Source organism: Muntiacus reevesi, chromosome 17, assembly GCF_963930625.1.
Source record: "Muntiacus reevesi chromosome 17, mMunRee1.1, whole genome shotgun sequence".
Taxonomy (NCBI): domain Eukaryota; kingdom Metazoa; phylum Chordata; class Mammalia; order Artiodactyla; family Cervidae; genus Muntiacus; species Muntiacus reevesi.
In genome coordinates this window covers 6,623,836-6,650,262 of record NC_089265.1, presented here as the reverse complement: position 1 = coordinate 6,650,262, position 26,427 = coordinate 6,623,836, and the positions used below count along the sequence as shown (strand labels likewise).

The following is a 26,427-nucleotide window of genomic DNA, read 5'->3' as shown; positions in this document are numbered from 1 at the left end:
CACTTCATCTGTTACTCTTAAGAACTATCCTAAATAAGGCTGTAATTGTAATCATTTCTAAAAGAAGCTAATTCCTACAGCTTTAAAGTGCAATTAATAGCCTCCACACAGCTTCTTGGCCAATCTCCAAATCATCAAACAGCTAGTGGAGAATTATCTGGATTGCTCAGAAGGAAAACATTGTTCTAAATACAATTTAATTTTGTCTTGAACATTTAATATATGTCTCACTAAAATTTCTCCAAAGTGAAATTTTTTCTTTTAATAATCAACATCTACCATTTCAAAGTAAATAATATACAATATAAGCCCTCATGAATTAAAGATTCTCCAAAGTCATAGGAGGTTTTTCAGAAAAACCACTGAAAATTTATATATTCATTAAACTATAAAGTGTTATATTTTAAGTTTCAGTGTTAAGAACAATTTAAAATTACTTAAACTATTTATTGGAATAATTTGTTTGCATGACCAATTTTTTCTACTGAGGACAAGTGTGAAAACACAAAATTCCTTTGTCAATAAGATATATTTATTTTTATGTATCAAAACATGTTTTTTCCCAAATCCAAGCTGTGTTCAAATTTCATTAAAATTATGAAGGGAAACGTGAACATTACTGCAAAATAATAAATGTAAAAAATTGTGCTGATATATAACTAAAAATCTAAATATACTTAAATTTCAGTTCAGTTCAGTTCAGTTACTCAGTCATGTCTGACTCTTTGCAACCCCATGAATCGCAGCATGCCAGGCCTCCCCGTCCATCACAAACTCCCAGAGTTTACTCAGACTCATGCCCATCGAGTCGGTGATGCCATCCAGCCATCTCATCCTCTGTCGTCCTCTTCTCCTCCTGCCCCCAATCCCTCCCCGCTTCAGGGTCTTTTCCAATGAGTCAACTCTTCGCATGAAGTGGCCAAAGTATTGGAGTTTCAGCTACAACATCAGTCCTTCCAATGAACACCCAGGACTGATCTCCTTCAGGATGGACTGGTTGGATCTCCTTGCAGTCCAACAGACTCTCAAGAGTCTTCTCCAACACCATAGTTCAAAAGCATCAATTTTTCGGCACTCAGCTTTCTTCACAGTCCAACTTTCACATCCATACATGACCACTGGAAAAACCATAACCTTGACCAGATGGACCTTTGTTGGCAAAGTAATGTCTCTGCTTTTTAATATGCTATCTAGATTGGTCATACCTTTCCTTCCAAGGAGTAAGTGTCTTTTAATTTCATGGCTGCAGTCACCATCTGCAGTGATTTTGGAACCCAAAAAAATAAAGTCTGACACAGTTCCTACTGTTTCCCCATCATTTTCCCATGAAGTGATGGGACTGTATGCCATTATCTTAGTTTTCTGAATGTTAAGCTTTAGGCCAACTTTTCCACTCTCCTCTTTCACTTTCATCAAGAGACTCTTCAGTTCTTCTTTGCTTTCTGCAATAAGGGTGGTGTAATCTGCATATCTAAGGTTATTGATATTTCTCCCAGCAATCTTGATTCCAGCTTGTGCTTCTTCCAGCCCAGCATTTCTGATGATGTACTCTGCATATAAGTTAAACAAGCAGGGTGAAAATATACAGCCTTGACATACTCCTTTTCCTATTTGGAATCAGTCTGTTATTCCATGTCCAGTTCTAACTGTTGCTTCCTGACCTGCATACAGGTTTCTCAAGAGGCAGGTCAGGGGGTCTGGTATTCCCATCCCCTTCAGAATTTTCCACTGTTTATTGTGATCCACACAATCGAAGACTTTGGTCTTCGAAGTAGCCTATTGACTACTATTGTTAGTCAATAGAGCAGATAGATGTTTTCCTGGAACTCTCTTGCTTTTTTGATGATCCAGTGGATGTTGGCAATTTGATCTCTGGTTCCTCTGCCTCTTCTAAAACCAGCTTGAACATCCGGAAGTTCTCGGTTCACGTATTTCTGAAGCCTGGCTTGGAGAATTTTGAGCATTACTTTACTAGTGTGTGAGATGAGTGCAATTGTGGTACTTTGAGCATTCTTGGCATTGCCTTTCTTTGGGATTGGAATGAAAACTGACCTTTTCCAGTCCTGTGGCCACTGCTGAGTTTTCCAAATTTGCTGGCATATTGAGTGCAGCACTTTCAAAGCATAATCTTTCAGGATTTGAAATAGCTCAACTGGAATTCCATCACATCCTCTAGCTTTGTTCATAGTGATGCTTTCTAAGGCCCACTTGACTTCACATTCCAGGATGTTTGGTTCTAGGTGAGTGATCACACCATTGTGATTATCTGGGTCGTAAAGATCTTTTTTGTACAGTTCTTCTGTGTATTCTTGCCACCTCTTCTTAATATCTTCTGCTTCTGTTAGGTCCATACCATTTCTGGTACTTAAAGTAGGAATACCTTAATGTAAAGAAAGGATTTGCATAATTTATTTACTTTGGTAGCGTTTAATGCTATATAGGTTCAGTATAAATCTTCCTTCCTTTGTTAGTCTGTTTTATAACATTAGTCCCCAATTTCAGGTAGTGGTAAAATAAGACCTGATTGTTGGGAAGTGACTAGGTAATGCTCTGACAACATCAGACTCTGCTATCAGGAAAAATACTTGAAATGCAAGGTGAGGCTGTTAGTCATTTCCAAGATTAAATATATCCCTGAAGACTTGTATGCAAGGCAGATTATAATCAGTACTTATTTTCAATTATAAATTTTATTTAAGGCATCTAGTTTCAAGCCTGAAAGTTAGTAATCATTCAGTTTACATAGTTACTGTTTTCATCTTTTATGTTGATTGTGGAGATATATATATACACACATATATGTATATATCTATATATATATATATAGATGTATATCTATATACATATATATGGCATTCATTTCCAAAAACATTTATATCTTTAAAATTATCTCACCTTGTAAATATCTCAATGAGATTCTTCAGTTTTATGTAAATTAAACAGATGATTTCTATGTATTTTTAAACACACTTTAAAACACCCATATAATAAACCATGGGAATATTATGCCAAGTGAAAGAAACCAGATGCAAAAGATTATATATTGTATAATTCCATTAGTATGAAGTCTTCAGAGTAGGCAGAGCTGTAGACACAGAAAACAGGTTAGTGGTCACTTGGAGGGAGGGAAGATGACAAGTGACCCCTTAGTGAACACTAAGTTTTCTGGAACTAGATAGAGTGATGGTTACACTATATTGTGAAAGTACTACGTGTCATTGATGTAAAATTTAATTAATTAAATTTATTTAATTAAATTTATTTAATTAATTAAATTTAAATTTCAAGAAAAAGACACATAAAATATATTACAGCTTACATTAGATGTTCAAGGAAACATGGAAGATCTTCCAAAAATTATTATTCTATGGTTCTGTTACCCATCTTTTAGACTAAGTGTCCCTCAGCTATCCTTGGAAAAGTATTCTTCCTGTTAGAGGGTCCTTAGAATTTCTTGTTTGATTTGAGGAGCTCTAAAGTGACAATAGGATGTTCTGAAGACCAAATGATAGTTCGTTTTCCAGGAGAAATTGATCTTTTTGTTTGTTTGCTTTTTGACTGCATCATGAGTCTTGCATGAACTTTGTTCCCCAACCAGAGATGGAACCCAGGCCCCCTGCAGTGGAAGCATGAAGTCCTAACCATTGGACCACCAGGGAAGACCCAACTCTGATTTTTTTGTAATCCAAGTCATATTTCCAGTAGTAAAACAATTACTTAATGGAAGACGTGAAGATAAATTATAATAAGTCACTGCCAACATGTCATTCAATATACAAACTGAAAATTAAGAAGAGATATATGTAAAGGGTTAGGTTAATTTTAACGTGCCAATTTTGTGATTAACATTAAGTAGAAATACAAAAAACAAATGAGCACATTCTATGTTGGTATAAATTTTGATAGAAATTTTGGGTCATGAATGGAAATGGTAGTAACAACATTTCTATGTCCGTGTGACTTCAACCAGCAGAAACATATAAACTTCCTCTTCCTACTTGGTATAGTATAAAGTAGAGTGAACAAACATTTTAGGGACTGATTTTGGCAGAAATATAAGGCAGGAGATGATGCCATTTTCTGCCATCTGTAAATTTGTTGGTATGACTTGGTGTGAAAGAGAGAAAGCATTCTGCTTGACTGTCTGGCACAGTTTGTGGGAAGGTTGAGCGTTGGGCATACAGTTTACAGATACCAGCGGGTAGAATAAAAAGGCAGGAGAACCCTGGGGACAGAGAGCATTGATGGATAAACAGAGCCTTGTGGAGATTGAAGGCAAAGATTCCTTTGTGACGTTACAACCAAAGAACAACATTAATTACTGGTTTTCATTGAAAGGAAGCAACTATTGGAAGTACTAACTTTGTGCAGTCTTTTTTTAAAAAAATTAATTATTTTGGAGTATAAGTTGCTTTACAATGTTGTGTTGTTTTCTGCTGTACAGCAAAGTGAATCAGCTACATGTATACATATATTCCCCTCCCATAAGATCATGGCATCTGGTCCCATCACTTCATGGGAAATAGATGGGGAAACAGTGGAAACAGTGTCAGACTTTATTTTTTTGGGCTCCAAAATCACAGATGGTGACTGCAGCCATGATATTAAAAGACGCTTACTCCTTGGAAGGAAAGGTATGACCAATCTAGATAGCATATTAAAAAGCAGAGACATTACTTTGCCAACAAAGGTCCATCTAGTCAAGGCTACGGTTTTTCCAGCGGTCATGTATGGATGTGAAAGTTGGACTGTGAAGAAAGTTGAGCGCTGAAAAATTGATGCTTTTGAACTATGGTGTTGAAGAAGACTCTTGAGAGTCCCTTGGAGTGCAGGAAGATCCAACCAGTCCATCCTAAAGGAGATCAGTACTGGGTGTTCATTGGAAGGACTGATGCTGCAGCTGTAGCTCCAATACTTTGGCCACCTCATGCGAAGAGTTGACTCATTGGAAAAGACCCTGAAGCGGGGAGGGGTTGGGGGCAGGAGGAGAAGGGGATGACAGAGGATGAGATGGCTGGATGGCATCACTGACTCGATGGACATGAGTTTGGGAGTTGGTGATGGACAGGGAGGCCTGGCATGCTGTGATTCATGGGATCGCAAAGAGTCGGACACAACTGAGCGACTGAACTGCACTGAACTTTTGGATTTCCTTCCCATTCAGGATACCACAGAGCACTGAGTAGAGTGCCCTGTGCTATAAAGTAAGTTCTCATTAGTTATCTATTTTATATATAGTATCAACTATATATATTTGTCCATCCCAATCTCACAATTCCTCTCATTCCCCCTTTTCTCCTTTGGTATCCACATATTTGTTCTGCATATCTGTGTCTCTATTTCTGCTTTGCAAAGAATATCAATCCCTTAACTTTATGTTTCCAGGTTTGTATATAGTTAGGTTTTCTTAAAAATTATAATTTTAAGTAGTTCTTCCCTTTTTTAGAGTATAACTAAACATATGGATAATGAAGAAGTCAAGGGGAGATTAGAAATAACCTTTCTGAGCCTCAAAAGAATTCTTATGAAACTGCTTTCTTCCCTATTGGTGTAGCAAGTGAGAATGGAAAAACATTTTCCCAATGAGCCATTATTTCAGAATCAGTGGCCCCAAATGACCATCCCCCTTGTGGTGAGGTTCCTAGAGCAGATGGTACAAGCAACAAGGGCTTATGTTAGGAGCAATTATTCCACTATTGCCTATTGTGTTCCAACTTTGTGAAGCATGGTAACCTATGTTGGCAGTACTGATTTAGAAAATCTTATAACACTAAACCAGAGAAACATTTGTTAGGGAGTTTGCACTTTATCCTTGTTTATTTTAGAAAGAAAAGCTATTTTCTGATTATTTGAAATTAGGGCCTCTGATTAGGACTTTTATAAACAGAAAGCATTCTAAATTATTTCTTTCACTTGTCTATAAATCCAGTGATTTTTTTGCCTTACATGTCCTACCTTCTTGAATGACTAACAAAAAACCCCGAAAAAACAAAAAAACTTGTTCTAGAACTGTCTTCAAAAAGTGAGGATGAGAATGTATGGGATTTTAAGAGATACACACACACACACACACACACACCCACACACCCACACCCACACACATCTGTCTCTTAATGCTGCTGTAATAAACTGCCACATACTTAGTGGCTTAAAACAACAAAGATGTATTTTCTTATGATTCTGGAGGTCAGAAGTCCAAAATGGATTTTACTGGGCTGAAATCAAGGCTTCTGAAGGGCTTTGATTTGGAGGCTCTAGGAGTGAATTTACTCCCTTGCCTTCTATAACTTCTGGAGGCTGCCTACATTCTTTGGCTCACGGTCCCATTCCCTCATCGTAAACCAACCCATTCCCACACTAGGTCACTCTGACACTGTCTGCCTCTTTTTCACTTCTATGGATCCTTGTGATTACATTGAGCCCACCTTGGATAACTCATCTCTAGATTCTTAGTCACATGTGCAAAATCTCTTTTGCCAAATAAAGTTAACACCTTCACAGGTCCTGAGGATTGAAATTCAAATGTCTTTGGGCCACCACTCTACCTACAAAATAATATAAGATGTGCATAGAAAGATGTTAATAAAAAATGTTATAAATCATAAAATATATCGCATTAAGTATATAAAGCATTTCCCTTGTGGCTCAGCTGGTAAAGAATCAGCCTGCAATGAGGAAGACCTGGGTTCAATCCCTGAGTAGTTAAACACCTTCCAACAACACAAGAGAAGACTCTACACATGGACATCACCAGATGGTCGATTGATTATATTCTTTGCAGTCAAAGATGGTGAAGCTTTATACAGTCAGCAAAAACAAGACTGGAAGCTGACTGTGGCTCAGATCATGAACTCCTCATTGCAAAATTCAGACTTAAAGAAAGCAGGGAAAACCACTAGACCATTCAGGTATGACCCAAGTCAAACCCCTTATGATGATAGTGGAAGTGACAAATAGTTTCAAGGAATTTGATCTGATAGACAGAGTGCCTGAAGAACTATGGACAGAGGTTCGTGACATTGTACAGGAGGCAGTGATCAAGAACATCCCCAAGAAAAAGAAATGCAAAAAGGCAAAATGGTTGTCTGAGGATGTCTTACAAATAGTTGAGAAAAGAAGAGAAGCTAAAGGCAAAGGAGAAAAGGTAAGCTATATCCATCTGAATGCAGAGTTCTGAAGAGTAGCAAGGAGAGATAAGAAAGCCTTCCTCAGTGATTAACACAAAGAAATAGAGGTAAAAAATAGAAGAGGAAAGACTAGAGATCTCTTCAAGAAAATTAGAGATACCAAGGGAAAATTTCATGCAAGGATGGGCACAATAAAGGACAGAAATGGTATGGGCCTAATAGAAGCAGAAGATATTAAGAAGAGATGGCAAGAATACACAGAAAAACTATACAATAAAGATCTTCATGACCCAGACAACCATGATGGTGTGATCACTCACCTACAGCCAGACATCATAGACTGTGAAGTCAAGTGGGCCTTAGGAAGCATCACTATGAACAAAACTAGCAAAGGTGATGGAATTCCAGTCGAGCTATTTCAAATTCTGAAAGATGATGCTGTGAAAGTGCTGCACTCAATATGCCAGCAAAATTGGAAAACAGCAGTGGTCACAGGACTGGAAAAGCTCAGTTTTCATTCCAATCCCAAAGAAAGGAAATGCCAAAGAATGTCCAAACTACTGCACAATTGCACTCATCTGACACACTAGCAATGTAATGCTCAAAATTCTCCAAGCCAGGCTTCAACAGTATGTGAACTGAGAAATTCCAGATGTTCAAACTGGATTTAGAAAAGGCAGAGGAACCAGAGATCAAATGGCAAACATCGACTGGACCATAGAAAAAGCATGAGAATTCTAGAAAAACATCTACTTCTGTTTTATTGACTATGGCAAAGCCTTTGTTTGTGTGCATCACAATAAACTGTGCAAAATTCTTAAAGAGATGGGAATACAGCCCACCTTACCTGTCTCTTGAGAAACCTGTAGTAGGTCAACAAGCAGCAGTTAGAACTGGACATGGAACAACAGATTGGTTCCAAATTGCTAAAGAATTATGTCAAGGCTGAATATTATCACCCTACTTATTTAACTTATATGCAGAGTACATCATGCAAAATGCTGGGCTGGATGAAGCACAGGTTGGAATCAAGATTGCTGGGAGAAATATCAATAACCTGAGATACACAGATGACACCACCCTTATGGCAGAAAGTGAAGAAGAACCAAAGAGCCTCTTGATGAGTGTGAAAGGGGAGAGTGAAAATGATGGCTTAAAATTCAAGATTCAAAAAATGAAAATATGGCATCCAGTTCCATCACTTCATGGCAAATAGATGGGGAAACAATGAAAAAAGTGACAGACTTTGTTTTCTTGGGCTCCAAAATCACTGCAGATGGTGACTGCAGCCATGAAATTAAAAAATGCTTGCTCCTTGGAAGAAAAGCTATGGATGAACCTAGACAACATATTAAAAGCAGAGACATTACTTTGCTGACAAAAGTCCATTTAGTCAAAGTTATGGTTTTCCCAGTAGTCATGTGTGAATGTGAGAGCTTGACTATAAAGAATGCTGAGTGCCAAAGAATTGATGCTTTTGAAATGTGGTGTTGGAGATCACTCTTTAAAATCCCTTGGACTGCAAGGAGATCAAACCAGTCAATCCTAACGGATATCAGTCTTGAATATTCATTGGAAGGACTGATGCTGAAGCTTAAACTCTAATACTTTGGCCACCTCATGTGAACTAACTCATTAGAAAAGACCCTAATGCTGGGAAATTTGATGGCAGGAGGAGAAGTGGATGACAGAGGATGAGATGGTTGGATGGCATCACCAACTTGATGGACATGAGTTTGAGCAAGCTCCCGGAGTTGCTGATGGAAAGGCAAGCCTGGCATGCTGCAGTCCATGGGGTAGCAAAGAATTGGACATAACTGAGCAATTGAACGGAACTGAAAATATGTAAATGGAAACACACTACAATGTGTAGGGTATTACCCTGAATTAACATGGTAGTTCCAATGGGCATTTCCGGTGATTAATTTCATAGTCATATATTAATATTTTGGGAAGTAGTTACATAAATCATGTATGTGACAGTGTATAACTTAATAGCACACTGTTCTATCACCACCAAATTTCAAAACTGAAACATTACCAATATGAAACATACCTATATAACCCTTCCCTAATCCCATTCTCCTAAGGTCTCCCTAGGTTACCACTGTCAACCATTTTGTGTTTATAATTGTTTTGCCCTCAAAATTTTATTAGAGAGATGGAAAGAGATACAGATAAATAGATAGATTGGTAGGTATGTAGGTTGGTAGATGAGAGAGAGACACATAGCTTGGTTTTTAATTTTACAAACGTGGTGCTATAACATTTTTTGTTTATTTATTTTTACTAAATTTAACATTTCTAAGATTTAGCCTCATTGCAAATAGTAGTATTAATTCATAATCACTGTTATATTGTATCTGATTTTTTTTGACATATTATGATGTATTATACATTTTTCTGCCAATGAATACTTGGATTGGTTCCAGTTTTTGTTTTGTTTTTCACTATCACTAACAGTGCTGCTATAAATATTTTGTTAATATCACCTAGTGTGCAAGTGGAAGGATTTCTTAAGATTTATACTTAGAACTAAAATTTTGGTATCTTGAATTTCACAGATCAAATTTACAATACAGTTTTTGCAATTAAAAAATTACTGTGTCAGTTTTCCCCACTTTTTCTACTTTCAGCTGCAGTATATAAGCTATCATTTGGCTCTATGTTTTTGCCAAAATCTGTGTCATCAAACATCTTATTTTTAACAACCGAGTAGGTTAAAATGGTATCTCAATTTCCAGTTTTTTAAGGAATCTCCACACTGTTTTCCATAGTGGCTGTACTAGTTTGCATTCCCACCAACAGTGTAAGATGGATCCCTTTTCTCCACACCCTCTCCAGCATTTATTGCTTGTAGACTTTTGGATAGCAGCCATCCTGACTGGCGTGTAATGGTACCTCATTGAGGTTTTGATTTGCATTTCTCTGATAATGAGTGATGTTGAGCATCTTTTCATGTGTTTGTTAGCCATCTGTATGTCTTCTTTGGAGAAATGTCTGTTTAGATCTTTGACCCAGTTTTTGATTGGGTCATTTATTTGTCTGGAATTGAGCTGCCGGAGTTGCTTGTATATTTTTGAGATTAATCATTTGTCTGTTTCTTCATTTGCTATTATTTTCTCCCACTCTGAAGGCTGTCTCTTCACCTTGCTTATAGTTTGCTTTGTTGTGCAAAAGCTTTTAAGTTTAATTAGGTCCTATTTGTTTATTTTTGCTTTTATTTCCAATATTCTGGGAGGGAGGTTATAGAGGATCTTGCTGTGATTTATGTCGGAGAGTGTTTTGCCTATGTTCTCCTCTAGGAGTTTTATAGTTTCTAGTGTTACATTTAGATCTTTAATCCATTTTTAGTTTATTTTTGTGTATGGTGTTAGAAAGTGTTCTAGTTTCATTCTTTTACAAGTGGTTGACCAGTTTTCCCAGCACCACTTGTTAAAGAGGTTGTCTTTTTTTCCATTGTATATTCTTGCCTTCTTTGTCAAAGATAAGGTGTCCGTAGGTATGTGGATTTATCTCTGGGCTTTCTATTCTGTTCCATTGATCTATATTTCTGTCTTTGTGCCAGTACCATACCGTCTTGATGACTGTGGCTTTGTAGTAGAGCCTGAATTCAGGCAGGTTGATTCCTCCAGTTCCATTCTTCTTTCTCAAGATTGCTTTGGCTATTCAAGGTTTTTTGTATTTCTATACAAATTGTGAAATTATTTGTTCTAGTTTTGTGAAGATTACCGTTGGTAGCTTGATAGGGATTGCATTGAATTTATAGATTGCTTTGGGTAGTATACTCATTTTCACAATATTGTTTCTTCCAATCCATGAACATGGTATATTTCACCATCTATTTGTGCCCTCTTTGATATCTTTCATCAGTGTTTTATAGTTTTCTATGTATAGGTCTTTTGTTTCTTTAGGTAGATATACTCTTAAGTATTTTATTCTTTTTGTTGCAGTGGTGAATGATATTGTTTCCTTAATTTCTCTTTCTGTTTTCTCATTGTTAGTGTATTGGAATAGGCATACACACCCAGGAAACCAGATCTGAAAGAGACATGTGTACCCCAATGTTCATGGCAGCACTGTTTATAATAGCCAGGACATGGAAGCAACCTAGATGCCCATCAACAGACGAATGGATAAGGAAGCTGTGGTACATATACACTATGGAATATTACTTAGCCATTAAAAAAATTCATTTGAATCAGTTCTAATGAGATAGATGAAACTGGAGCCCATTATACAGAGTGAAGTAAGCCAGAAAGATAAAGACCAATACAATATACTAATGCATATATATGAAATTTAAAAAGATGGTAATGATAACCCTATATGCAAAACAGAAAAAGAGACACAGATGTACAGAACAGACTTTTGGACTCTGTGGGAGAAGGTGAGGGTGGGAAGTTCTGAGAGAATAGCACTGAAACAAATATACTATCAAGGGTGAAACAGATCACCAGCCTAGGTGGGATGCATGAGACAAGTGCTCAGGGCTGGTGCACTGGGAAGACCCAGAAGGATGGGATGGAGAGGGAAGGGGGGGGGGGATCGGGATGGGGAACACATGTAAATCCATGGCGATTCATGTCAATGTATGGCAAAAACCACTACAATATTGTAAAGTAATTAACCTCCAACTAATAAAAATAAATGGGAAAAAAATGGTATCTCAATATCTTAATTAGCACGTCTTTATTTACAATTGAGTTTGAACATTTTTTCACACATTTATTGGACATTCGTGATCTCTGTCCAGTGAAGCATTTCTTCTTTTTACTGTAGTCTACTCAATTGTTTGTCTTTTTCTCATACATTGGTGTGAGACTTTTTTATTCTGGCAATGGCCAATCATAAGTTCTACCACTGTGGCAAATATCTTTTTCCATTGTGGTCTGTTTTTTCATTATCCTTAAATAGCCTGTTGGTGAATAGAATTTCTTAATTTTGACATCATAGAATTTATTAAAAAATCTACCTCACATCAAGGCCATACAATATTCTTCTATATTTTCTTCTATTTTTTCAGTTTTACTATTCTGCTTGAACTTTTAATCTACCCAAACTTGATTTCTTGGGTGGTATCATGTAGACATAGAATGTGACCATTTTGCCATAGGCAGAATCATTTATTAAGCACCCAGCTCTCACCTGAAAACTTCTTTTATTTATTTATTTATTTTTTGTCAAATAAGGACTGTTTTCAGGCTCTTCCTTTAGTCCTACTAGTCAGTTTGTCTTTGCACCAATATCATAATCTCTTATAGCATTTTAGTCATTTTAAGCATCTATTACATGAAGTCTCTCTATATTTGTTCTTTATTTATAAGCATGTCTTAGCTATTCCTGGATCTTATAATCTATAATCATACAATTTATAAGATTTTCTTGTCAATTTCCTCAAAAAACTTGGTGGACTTTGATAAAAGTTGCACTGGATGTAACAATTAATTTAGAAAGAATTGCTCACTTCATAATATTTAATCTTTTTTGTTTAATCATGGCATCTCTCTCCATTTAAATATTTACATTGTAAAGAAATTGTGAAATGTTCTTCATGAAAGAGTTTAACATATTTTAGAGGTATCTCTACATATGATTTTAGTCTTAGTATATGATAATATCTTTTCAATTTTTCAATTCATTTGAACCCCATAAATTCAAAGACTAGTCAAATTTATATCCACTTGGACCAGTTCGCATTCATCATTTCTTTTTGCATTTCAGAACAGAATTCTGTGGGTTTTGTACTGTCTTTTTAAAGTAAATTAATTAGAAGTCCATTTTGTAAATGTTCAAGATTAAACTGTATATTTTTCTTTACTGACTCACCTTCAATTTTGAGATTATATTACTGAGTACACTATTCAAAGTTAACTATAATTTCCTCTTAGTACTTTGAGTAACTTGACCCATTGTATTGTGAGTTTCATTATTAATGTTGAGAAGTCTGCTGCCAGTCTAAGTATTTTCCAGTGTAGGTGATAAGTGCTTACTGCACACATGCCAGACAATTAATCTAGCTAAAATTCTATAGACTTAAGTGATTTTCAATATTCACACAGTTGTGCAAACATCATCACAGAGATTTTTGGATATTTATTTTTCCCTAAAATTCATGTCACTCCCTGCTTCCCCTCAACTAAGAAACTATTTACTGTCTATTTTAATGTGGGATATTTCTTTAGCTGTAGATTCAATTCAAATTCTATTTTCAACTGATTCTTATATGCTTTTACATATTCACTATATATTTAATATCAACAATTGTATGTTTTCATTCATTTATTATTCTACCTGATTATTTTAAAAATATATCTGGTATTATAGCTTCCTATTATCAACATTATCTTTTATTTCTTAAAATGCATTTTCTATGTTTATTTTCTATTCTTGATATAGTATTCCAATTGAAGTCCTTGCATATTCATGTCTGTTTTCGTCTTTAGTAAAATATTGTCATAATAAAATAGCTATCTCTTCCCTGTGTTTCCATAGCTTGCCATGCACTTCAACTTGGCACTTTTAATGGAAAAAATTATGTTTACAGTTTGTCTTTTATAATAGAGTGAACAATTTGAGAGCAGACATTATCTTTCAATGTTGTATCATCAGCATTAACTGCATTCCAGGCTAGCAACACATGATAAATAAATGTTTATTGGACAACACTAAATAACTTTGATCTTTTAATACTTTTAACTTGAATAAATTCTGTTGAGTTTTTGGCTAAAATAATATATCCTATGTCAACTTTTCAACATCAGTTCAGTTCAGTCGCTCCATCGTGTCTGACTCTTTGTGACCCCATGGACTGCAGTATGCCAGGCTTCCCTGTCCATTACCAACTCCTGGCGCTTGCTCAAACTCATGTCCACTGAGTCAGTGATACCATCCAACCATCTCATCCTCTGTCGTCCCCTTCTCCTCCTGCCTCAGTCTTTCCCAGCATCAGGATCTTTTCCAATGAGTCATCTGTACCCAACAAGTGGTCAAAGTATTGGAGCTTCAGCTTCACCCTCAGTGCTTCCAACGAATAATCAGCACTGATTTCCTTTAGGATGGACTGGTTGAATCTCCTTGCAGTCCAGGGGACTCTCAAAAGTGTTCTCCAACACCACAGTTCAAAAGCATCAATTCTTCGGTACTCAGCTTTCATTACGGTCTAACTCTCACTTCCATACATGGATACTGGAAAAACCATAGCTTTGACTAGATGGAAATTTGTCAGCAAAGTAATGTCTCTATTTTTTAATATGCTGTCTAGGTTCATCATAGCTTTTCTTCTAAGGAGCAAGTGTCTTTTAATTCCATGGCTGCAGTCACCATCTACAGTGATTTTGGAGCCCAAGAAATTAAAGTCTGTCACTGTTTCCATTGTTTTCCCATCAATTTGCCATAAAATGATGGGACCAATTGCCATGATCTTAGTTTTTTGAATGTTGAGTTTTAAGTTAGCTTTTTCATTCTCCTCTTTCACTTCAAGAGGCTCTTTAGTGCCTCTTCACTTTCTGCCATAAGGATGGTGTCATCTGTGTATCTAAGATTATATTTCTCCCGGCAATTTTGATTCCAGCTTGTGCTTCATCCAGCCCGGCATTTCTCATGATGTACTCTGAATATAAGTTAAATAAGCAGGGTGATATTGTTCAGCCTTGATGTAATTCTTTACCAATTTGGAACCAGTTCATTGTTCCATGTCCAGTTCTGACTGCTGCTTCTTGATCTGCATACAGATATCTCAGGAAGCAGAAAAGGTGTTCTGGTATTGCCATAACTTTAAGAATTTTACACAGTTTGTTGTGATGCACACAATCAAAGGCTTTGGCATAGTCAATAGAGCAGAAATAGATGTTTTTCTGGAACTGTCTTGCTTTTTCTGTGATCCAGTGGATGTTGGCCATTTAGGCTCTGGTTCCTCTGCCTTTTCTAAATCCAGCTTGAACATCTGGAACTTCTCAGTTCACTTACTGTTGAAGCCTGGCTTGGAGAATTTTGAACATTACTTTGCTAGTGTGTGAGCTGAGTGCAATTGTGCAATGCTTGAGCATTCTTTAGCATTGCCTTTCTTTGGAATTGGAATGAAAACTGAGCTTTTCCAGTCCTGTGACCACGGCTGAGTTTTCCAAATTTGCTGGCATATTGAGTGCAACACTTTCACAGCATCATCTTTGAGGATTTGAAATAGTTCAACTGGAATTCCATCACCTCCACTAGCTTTGTTTGTAGTGATGCTTCCTAAGGCCCACTTGACTTCATAGTCTATGATGTCTGGCTGTAGGTGAGTGATCACACCATTGTGGTTATCTGGGTCATTAAGATATTTTTTATATTCTATCTTTTTATATATTTTTTTCTATCTCAACTTTTTATATTCTATCTCAACTTTTCAACATACAGAAAATAAATATATTCCATCTCAGCTTTCAACATACACATGCTCAAATACATGTATGTACTGTTAAGTATTCACATCTTACTTTTTGCAGAAAGTAACTGAATAATTATATGCTGGGGCAAAATTTTTACCAAGTTAAAAATTACATGAATATGAAATAAATTTCCAATAGTTTAATCAAGCTAAGTACCACTTCTTAACAACATCTTTGATAACATCATCAATAACTTTGAAAATAGGGATATCAACTGAGCTCTTTAACCTGGGAAAAAACATCCTTTTCAAAATTTAGTATGTGAATGTATAGTTTGTCAAGCCAGTCTCATTAAATCAAATTATAAAGAAGAAGGGCAGTGATAATTGCTACTATAAACCCAATTTTAGAGATAAGTTTTACAGTCAATTGGGAAATATTCAAATGATCCAGAAAAAAATAGCCTCTTTGGTGTTTCTTGTTCTATTTTGTAATGATTATTTTTACAATACCATTTTCAAAGTCTTGTTTTAGAAATATCTTCTTTTTTTCAACATGATTAAGATTTATACAGTTTTCACACAATAGCAGGATACAAATTCTATTCAAGTTCCCATTGATTATATACCAGGAGACACTGGAACATATCCAGGGACATAAAACAAGGTGCAAAAATTTCATGGTCTAAAGGTATTGAAATCATACAGAGTCTGTTCTCTTATTTCTGTGGAATTATGTTAAAAATCAATATCAAAAGATATTTGAGAATGACCCACATATTTTTAAGTGCAAAATGACATTTACCAAGAGAGATCTTTGACTTAGCTATTGAAAGCTTCAATAAAATTAGACTAAGTATGAACAGTGGAGAAGGAAATGGTAGTCCACTCCAGTATTCTTACTGGAGAATCCCATGGACAGAGGAGCCTGGTGGGCTACAGTCTCTGGGGCTGCAAGCGTCAGATACAACTTAGCAACTAAACCACAATTACAACCACAAGTATGAACAGAATGCTAGATTTCCAATTTATATTCACTGAAAACTTTGATATAGTTCCATTTACTCTGGAATTTAATATTACTGCTGAAAGTGTAGACAGCTTATTATTGTAGCTTTTTAAAAACCTTTTTGTTTCCAAAAAGTAATTTTTTTATTTAAAAAATTTTTGAATAAGACTTGAAACTTCTAATCCAATTCTGAATATAAATACTATGTTGTTTTTAAAAAGCCCAGGAAATTAATATGTTATTCAGTATTATTAACTAAAGTACAGATTTTATTCAAATTTCACAAAATTTTATGCTAGTGTCCATTACTTGTTTTCATACCTTATTCAAGATTCCATGCTGTATTTAGTTGCATTGGGCAGTTTCAGCTGCATGCAACAAATTCTGATAAATTATTTTTTCATTTTTATTGTTATAAATATTTTCTAATTTTCCTTGTTATGGCCTCTTAGATAAACCCATCATTTAAAAGTGAACATTTAATTTCCAAATACATGGAGTTTTTAAGTGTCTTTGACATTAATTTCTCATTTTGATATTAATTTCTCATTTAAATGCTTTCTTCTCAGAAATATTATCTTCTGATAATATGCTCCACAGATTCTTTGTAAGTATTTTATAATACTAATTCTTGCTCAGATTTATTGAGACATAAAGAAAAAATTTATTTGGCTATTGAAAATAAATGAGCACTTAAGGTTTTTCACATATTGCATAATTCCATATGCACTAGATCCTATTCAATCATATGAAAAAGTATTTGTGTTAAAAAGTGCATCATATAGCCACTGGAATGATGAATAAGAAGAATACCAGGAAATGCTAAAATACATTAAGTGAAATGAAAGATGCAAAAGTGCAGCTGCGATAGAATTTCAACTGTGTGACAGTGTGTGGAAAAAGAAAAGAAAGAAGACAAAGGTATCAAGTTATCAACAGTGCTAGCATTGTTGACATCTTTTTTTTTTTTGGATCTGTAACAATACAATGTATAAACACCTGCACACAACAATTAAACAGAAACAGCAGTAGGTCCTAAAGAGGTAGTAAGGTTGGGTGTGCCGTGTGCATGTGTGAGTGAGGGACAGGAGGAGAAAGATGAAGGAGGAGACAGAGACAGGAATAGAGAAGGAAGGCAGGGAAGGGTGGGGGGCAGGCTTCGTTGCTGGGTTAGAAATTTCCTGAAGCACCAGGGAATTTAAAAATGAACTGAATTATGGATCACGGGAAAGAGAAGCACTTAACTTGCTTTGTTAACATTAGGCTATTATTTCTCTCTACTATTTTTTTTTCTAATTGGTCATTTCAGTTAGTTGCTAGCAATCGTATACATCCCTATAAGACAAAAGATGAAAATAATATTCTATATGTCATCTTAGCTGATCTAATACATAGTGTTATGTTTTCTACTAAATTTGTTCTCCCACCAGGGTACCTTTTATAGAGAAATGGCAACGTGTCAACTATTATTTAGTCTGGGCATACTTAGATTTAGTGCTTGTAATTTACCATCAGAGAGCATGTTGATCAGTAAATCCCCAAATTCCTTACCAAAAAAATCCCCACCATTAACCCCATAGACCAGAATCTGTATTTGTTTATAAAATGTTTGGTTTGCATACAGGGGAATCATGAATGGCTGTGGATCACACAGTCAGTAAGTACATCGTTAAAACTCTGGAAACACAACTTCTGGGCCTGAATTACTGCTCTGCTATTGATAGGTCTGTAATCCTGCTGAAGTTACTTAATGTGTCTTTGTTCTGTTCTCCATACCTGGGAAGTTAAGTACACCTAATAACACTTACTTTACAGATTTTCTGTGAGGATAGTAGAAGTAATCCATGGAGCACCTAGTGTAACATTGGCACAAAATGAAATGTGAACTGTACTTACTGTGATGGAAAAGAGCCTTATATACTCAAAACAAATTTAATATATGTATATGTATGTATGTTTATATATAAATGGGGGAGGAGGGGCAATGGAATAAACACAGAAAATATAAAAATACAGAAATGTTGAAATACAAAAGTTAATGATGTTTATCATAATAGTCTTGCAAATTCTCAAAGATATTATTCACCAGATTTCAGCATTACAGTTATCCATCCCATGTTCTTCCATGGCAAATTCAGTTACCCCAAATTCAAATAAAAATGCCACTAGTACTTCAAAACTAATTTAGACAGAAAATACAAGAAAATTTCTATTTACTATGGCTGTTAATTTTGAGAGTCGAACATTTAGTGAGTGTGGTTCCAAGTACGTGACATAGATCAATCCAGTGCTCACAAGAACCCTATCAGGGGAAGTGGTGTTATAATCATCCCTGTCTCACCGCTGATCAAACAAGGTCCAGAGAGAATAGAAAGCTATTCACTACATTTCATTCCTTTGCATGGCTGAGTAATATTCCATTGTATATATGTACTAATTATCATTTGTAGAGACATGGCTGGACCTTGAGACTGTTATAGAGAGTGACGTAAGTCAGAAAGTAAAAACAAATATTTTATATGAAACAAATATCACATATATGTGGAATATAGAAAAATGGTATAGATGATCTTATTTGTAAAACAGAAATAGAGACACAGATGTAGAGAATAAACACATGGACACCAAGGGGGGAAGAGGTGGGTGGCATGAATTGGGAGACTGGGATTGACATATATACACTGCTATGTATAAAATAGGTAATTAATGAGAACCTACTGTGTAGCTCAGGGAACTCAGTGCTTTGTTGTGACTGAAATGGGAAGGAAGTAGAAAAAAGAGGGGATACATGTATATTTATAGCTGGTTATCTTTGCTGTGCAGTAGAAACTAACAACACTGTAAAGCAATCATACTCCAGTAAAAATTAATTTAGAAAAAGAAAGCTATTTGCTGGGAGAGCTGACATTTGATACCAAGAAGATTTACTTCTGAGCCTAGTGTATTAATCATTATAATATTTACCTAATAGAATTACTATTTACTTGTATCTCGTAATGTAAAATTTCAAATACTAGGAGAGAAAGTGTAGTGTGGTTCTGTAATTATTTACTATGTGACATACATATGGAATTTAAAGTACATTTTAATGAATGCTTACTTTCAAATCCAAATGTGGTATATAATTTTACTTGATCAACAGAATGTTTTCCGGCACAATTAATTTAAAGTAGTTAAAATAACATGATACACTCTATTCTAATAATAATAATAAACTTGAACTCCAAAATGTCAAAATTAGTCTTTATATATTTATGAAATAATGATTATGTTTCTATCACTGTTGTATAAGATTAATACATTGGTATAACATTTAGAAACAACTTATTAATTATATAACATGCAAAATGATGAAAAAATAAAATTAACTTCTGAAGGGTTTGCAAGTATATATATATTACTACAAAAGACATTTCTAGGGGAAAAGAATCATTAATGTCTCTGTCCTAAAATATGATTCCAGGCATGTAAATGTCAATTCAGCTGCCTTGTAAGACTTAGGAATAAATTTAATAAATGGGTAGATTTTAGAAATGTGAGATAAAAATATTGATTTTGCTATGATGTATTATCTCATTTTTTTAAACTCACATATGACCTTTCTGCATTTTCTCCCTTATAGAACCAGAGCCAGGAGAACAGGGAAAATCCTATTAATAAAACACACCTGAAACTAACACAAAATTGTTAATAAAAATAAATAAATAAAACAGAAAACCACCCCAAACAAACAAAGACACTTAGTCTTTAAGTATATCCAAGGAATGACTGAATTTTTAAACTGACTTTAGTAAGTCCATTTAACATTTTTTTCCCCTCCATAGGCTGCATACACATTTATTGGCCTCTGTTTTGCAAAGCTGTTTCCTTCTTTGATCTATGATCTTTTGTTACAAACAATTTATTTCAAGTTGAGTTACATGGATAACAAGTTGAGTTAGTCTTCTTTTAGAGTGGTGTTATTTGAATATGTTGTTTTATACCCTTTTCTTTGCACATTTTCACATATGATCAGGATTCCAAAGGGATCCTCTGGTGGCTCAGACAATAAAGAATCTACCTGCAATGTGGGAGACCTGGGTTCGACCCCTGGGATGGGAAGATCCTCTGGAGAAGGGAATCACAATCCACTCCAGTATTCCTGCCTGGAGAATTCCATGGACAAGAGGAGCTGGCAGGCTACAGTTCATGGGGTTGCAAAGAGTTAGACATGACTGAGAGACTACACTTTCACTTCCTTTCAGAATTCAAAAATTATTAATATAATAGGTTGCTGAGCATAGATGGGATACATTGGCTTGAGGAGTTGGGCTTAAAAGTTTATTTTCAAAAAGCTGAAGTTGATTGTTTGACAGGGAAGCTTCCCATCACAACGTTCATTTGCAGGCAGATCAAAACCTAAACTGTGTGGACTGTTAAAACCTAAGTTTCTGGGTTTTCAGGAAATGGTCATTTTTCAGTTATGCTTTGGACTCTGGCTCTAAACCATAGGCCCAGACATGTTAGTAAACAAAGATAGTTCTGGTTATTCACAGAAGGAGCACATTGGATATAGGAAAACATTTGGCTGTGGTGACAGATGACAGATGTTTTCCTTGTGTGAGTTACAAACAAACTGAAGGCTACTTGATGTCTTTTTTCCCAGCTCATTCTTGGAGCAAAAAGTGTTTCTGGAAGAATCTGCTATTGTATGTATCAAATTTATCACTAAATCAATCACGTAAAGATGAGGAGTGTCAACCAAATTTTATCACATATGGGCAGGCTAAGTTGCTTCAGTCATGTCTGATTCTTTGCGACCCCATGGAGTCCTCCAGGCTCCTCTGTCCATGGGATTCTCCAGGCAAGAATACTAAAGTGGGTTGCCATGCCCTTCTCTAGGGGAATCTTCTCAACCCAGGGATTAAACCTGTGTTTCTTAAGTCTCCTGCATTGGCAGGTGGGTTCTTTACCACTAGCACCACCTTATCACATACACTGCAGCTTGAAAGTACTCAGCATTGTAGAGTACTCCATCAATAAATTAGTTACAATATAAAAATACGTCAGCTTTTTAAAAAAAATCTTAAGAATCAGTCTTAAAGGAATAATCAGTTATTTTTCCTGGCAGATATCATCATAACTTGTCTTGTTTTAGTCTTTCCCTAGAGGTCAGGCAGAGGCAAACTGACTGTAGTCCCATCACCGATGCGTTTGGTGGCAGTTAGGGTGGAGGCACAGATTACAGGACAGTGAGGGATATGGGAACTGACCACCAGCCATGAAACTGTACTTCTGAGCCCTATGCTAGGGGAGGATGACTTATCCTTGTGGCTTGTGAGATTTCCACATCAATATGAGTTTTGTGGTAGAAAGTTGAAGTGATCTCTGCTCTGTTGTCACTTTGGAAGATACACAGGGCAACTGGAAAGCAGAAAAATACTATCTGGTGTGTAACCTCAGTTCCAGTTAGAATGTAAGAGTCCCAGTGCAAACATAATGATCAAGGGAACAAATATATTTGTAACATTCACTTCAAACTCTGAATTTGACCTCATTGCAAGATAACCAATCTTTGGGTCTAATATTATGGAAGCATTTTTTCTGATTGCTTGGTTACTCAATTCTGGTGACTGGTAATTTGGTATTTAAAGAATGATAAAATAGATGAAAACAGATATTCAGTTTCTCTGAATATCTCCAGCCTTAGCTATTTTCCATGGAAATTAAGCTTTCTTAAAAATGTTCATTTTACTTATGCTTGTACTAAGTCTTCATGTTTATTTGCTCATTTCAAAATTTTATAGTCACAGATAGTACTTACATACTGTTTACGAATATAACACAAACACATGGTTGTCGATTTTTGTCGCTCTATACCTTAGTCAAGGCTTTGGTTTTCCCAGTGGTCATGTATGGGTGTGAGAGTTGGACTATAAAGAAAACTGAGCGCTGAAAAATTGATACTTTTGAACTGTGGTATTGGAGGAGACTCTTGAGAGTCCCTTGGACTGCAAGGAGATCCAACCAGTCCATCCTAAAGGAGATCAGTCCTGGGTGTTCATTGGAAGGACTGATGTTGAAGCTGAAACTCCAATACTTTGGCTACCTGATGTGAAGAGCTGGCTCATTTGAAAAGACCTTGATGCTGAGAAAGATTGAGGGCAGGAGAAGGGGATGACAAAGGATGAGATGGTTGGATGGCATCACTGACTTGATGGACATGAGTTTGAGTAAACTCTGGGAGTTGGTGATAGACAGGGAGGCCTGGCATGCTGTGGTTCATGGGGTCACAAAGAGTTAGACATGAGTGAGTGACTGAACTGAACTGAACCTTAGTCTGGAAACTGTAAGCAAGAATTTGATTGGAATCTTTGGCTTTTCTTTCATTAATAACTATGAGAGATCTAATTGGGAAATCTCATAAGTCAAATCTTAAAGGATTACTGGCAATAGCGTTCCTTTATTATTCCAAAACCACCTTTTATTTTTACCACTTCACCAGTTTCATAGAACCTTTGTGATATATTAAATATGAGAAAATGGGGCTTTATTGTAAAAAGTGCATATGTTTATTTTCACAACATAAGCAGCTTTCAAGAAAATTTTACTAAATGCATTCTGGATGCTAATGGATACCTACAAAAAGAAGTGATTCTAAAATATTTTATTCAGAGTGTCCAATAGCAATTCAGTATTTTATTCAAGCAATTCAGTATTTTATTCAGTATTTATTCAAAATTTGAATGGCACAGCAAAATATAAGCATGATAAAAGTATGGTCTTCTGTGACCTTTTCTTTGGAGGCAGATAGAAACATTGGCAAAGCCTCAGAAGTAGAGACTCTTGGTGGTGATGACTGAGGATTGAGGGGTATGGAAATCTCACAAGGATGTCAGCAGTTTTTGCTATAATTCAGAGAAGCTGAAAGACTAACACATACGACTCTAAGCTTTTAAAAACAAGCCTTTTCCCCTCTTTCTTTCTTCTGTCACAGGATTACAGAGTGAATATTTTTCTTCGTCAGAAATGGAATGACCCGCGTCTTGCATATAGTGAATACCCTGATGACTCCTTGGACCTAGATCCTTCCATGTTGGATTCCATTTGGAAACCTGATTTGTTCTTTGCCAATGAAAAGGGAGCCAACTTTCATGAAGTGACTACAGACAACAAATTGTTAAGAATTTTCAAGAATGGGAATGTTCTTTATTCAATAAGGTGAGCATTTCAGTGAAACAGAGTAGTGGTTTGTTTGCTTGTTTTTTAGCTTTTAGGGAATGTTTTGAATGTTTGAGTAAGTGCTTTCAACGTCCCACTTAAGTTCCTATGATATACCATTTCCCAAATATATTTAATCAACATTAAGACACCAAGTTCCAGATCCAGGAACTATATGAGTAACTCTTGGAAATCCACTTTTTAAAATAAATGGCCTAGGTTCTTACATCAGGCAAATTGGTGGGTGGTTTAAAGGTAAATTGAATATAGTTTGAATCATATGTTGTGATTACATTTTTATGTATGCATACTTCCTTTAAATATTTATACATGAGGTAATATTTAGGTTTGCTTCTCTGGGATCCATTTCCCATAAATTATTTATCAGGTGTATGTAGTTTTTAAAGATGTCCTTGAACTTCTGTGGTCAATCTTTAGAAAAAGATCTAATTTACATTTTAGTTATTTACAATACATTTCTCAGAAGACCATGTAGCCTTTCAAAGCTAATACCAAAACATAGCAATAATATCAAAATATAAACACTAATAGTAACATTTCTTGACAGTTGAACTTTGGAACTCATTCAAATTCAGCTTTGCTATTTATACCTAATATCACATAGGTATAAATTCAGTAAATAGGTACTTACACTAATCTACTTGAAGAATTGTGCTCCAATGACTGTCTTATTTATTTTAATTTTATCTTAATGTATCTCAATTTTCTTAATTTATCTTAATTTTCTCTTAATTTATCTTGATTTTCCATAATTATTTTTAGTCAGTTAATTTTTTTGAAAAAGAACAGAAGGTTAGGATCAGAATTCATATCATATTTCTTAGAAGAGACAATATACTCTATTTATAGCAATAGGTAATTGCTTCAAAAATATCTGTATCACCAGTAACATATTTTAAAAGTATCAAGGTAAACTAGGAATTGGATCTATACCTTGAAAGTTAAATCCTTAGATTTTTACCTCTCTATTTTCTATTTTTTAACTTTTCACCAGAAATGGGTATATTTGATTTTGAGTTCATCTGCCCAATATCAGGTATAGTTGTTATTTTTTCCATGAAATAATATAAAATAGAAATAACAGGAATGAAAATTTAATCTTACTACCTTAGTGATTTTGAAAACATTTTTATACAAAGTTGTTTTGTAAATCATGCTAATTCCTTATCCCAATATATATGATTTTCATATTTTCTTATTCCATGTGAAAAGAGGAAAGAACCAGTGAACTCTAAGAATAATAAAATCACACATTCTAAACAACAGAGAAATGATAGATTGGGGGCCAGTGGAGGACAGAGCCTCAGGCATCTGTGGCAGTATAACAAATGACCTAACATTTGTGTCATTGGAGTCTCAGATGGAGACAGAGAATAGAGGTACAGAGCTACAAAAAATATTAAAGGAATTAATGGCTGAAATGTATATATTTTGCAAAAGGCATAGATCTACAAATTCAAGATACTGCCTAAATCCCAAAGGTATAATACCAAATCACATCACTCGCAAACTTCTGAAAACTAAATAAAAATACAGATAATATTGAGAGCAACAAAACCTTACGTGTAGGGGAAAAATAATTGAAATGACAACTAATTTCTGATCGGAAATCATAGAAACCAAAAAGAAGACATGCATTTTTCAAGTGCTGAAAGAAAGGAACTGGTATCCCTGGAATCTTGTTCAGTCGCTCAGTTGTGTCTGACTCTTGACGACCCCATGGACTGTAGCAGCACACTAGGCTTCCTTTTCTCCTGGAGTTTGCTCAAACTCCTGCCCATTGAGTTGATGATGCCATCCAACCATCTCATCCTCTGCCACCCTCTTCTTCTGCGCTCAGTGTTTCCTTTCACTGGGGTCTTTTCCAGTGAGTCAGCTCCTCGCATCAGGTTGTCAAAGTATTGGAACTTCAGCTTCACCATCAGTCCTTCCAGTAAATATTCAGGGTTGACTTCCTTTAGGATTGACTGGTTGGATCTCCTTGCTGTCCAAGGGACTCTAAGAGTCTTCTTCAGCACCGCAGTTCAAAGGCATCAGCTTTTCAGTGCTCAGTCTTCGCCATGCTCCAACTCTCACACCCATACGTAGCTACTGGAAAATTCATAAATTTGACTATATGGACCTTTGTACCTGGTGAAGGGCTTCCCGGGTGACTCAGCCAGTAAAGAGTCTGTCTGCAATGTGGGAGAGCTGGGTTCTATCCTGGCATCGGGAAGATCCCCTGGAGAAGGAAATGGCAGCCCACTCCAGTATTCTTGCCTGGAGAATTCCATGGACAGAGGAGCCTGGTGTCACAGAGTCGGACATGACTGAGTGACTAACGCTTTCACTTTAACCTGGTGAAAATATCCTTTAGGAATGAAGGGGAAATTGAGACATTCTTGGATAAAGGAAAATTAAGAGAATTTGTCACAAATAGACCTCATGGCGCTGCTGCTGCTGCTAAGTCATGTCAGTCGTGTCTGACTCTCTGTGACCCCATAGACCTCAGCCCACCAGGCTTCTCTGTCCCTGGGATTCTCCAGGCAAGAATACTGGAGTGGGTTGCCATTTCCTTCTCCAATGAATGAAAGTGAAAAGTGAAAGTGAAGTCTCTTAGTCGTGTCTGACTCTTCATGACCCCTTGGATTGTAGCCTACCAGGCTCCTCCGTCCATGGGATCTTTCAGGCAAGAGTACTGGAGTGGGTTGCCATTGCCTTCT

General features: G+C 35.9%; 1 protein-coding gene across 2 annotated transcripts in view; it reads left to right on the top strand.

Annotated features, from left to right (window-relative positions):
- Positions 1-26,427, top strand: part of GLRA3 (glycine receptor alpha 3) — a 177,353-nt gene that overhangs the window by 67,244 nt on the left and 83,682 nt on the right. For both annotated transcript variants that reach the window (XM_065908200.1, XM_065908201.1), the window contains exon 4: positions 23,481-23,704. In XM_065908200.1, the coding sequence (XP_065764272.1) occupies positions 23,481-23,704 (224 nt within the window). The remainder of the gene's footprint in view (positions 1-23,480; positions 23,705-26,427) is intronic.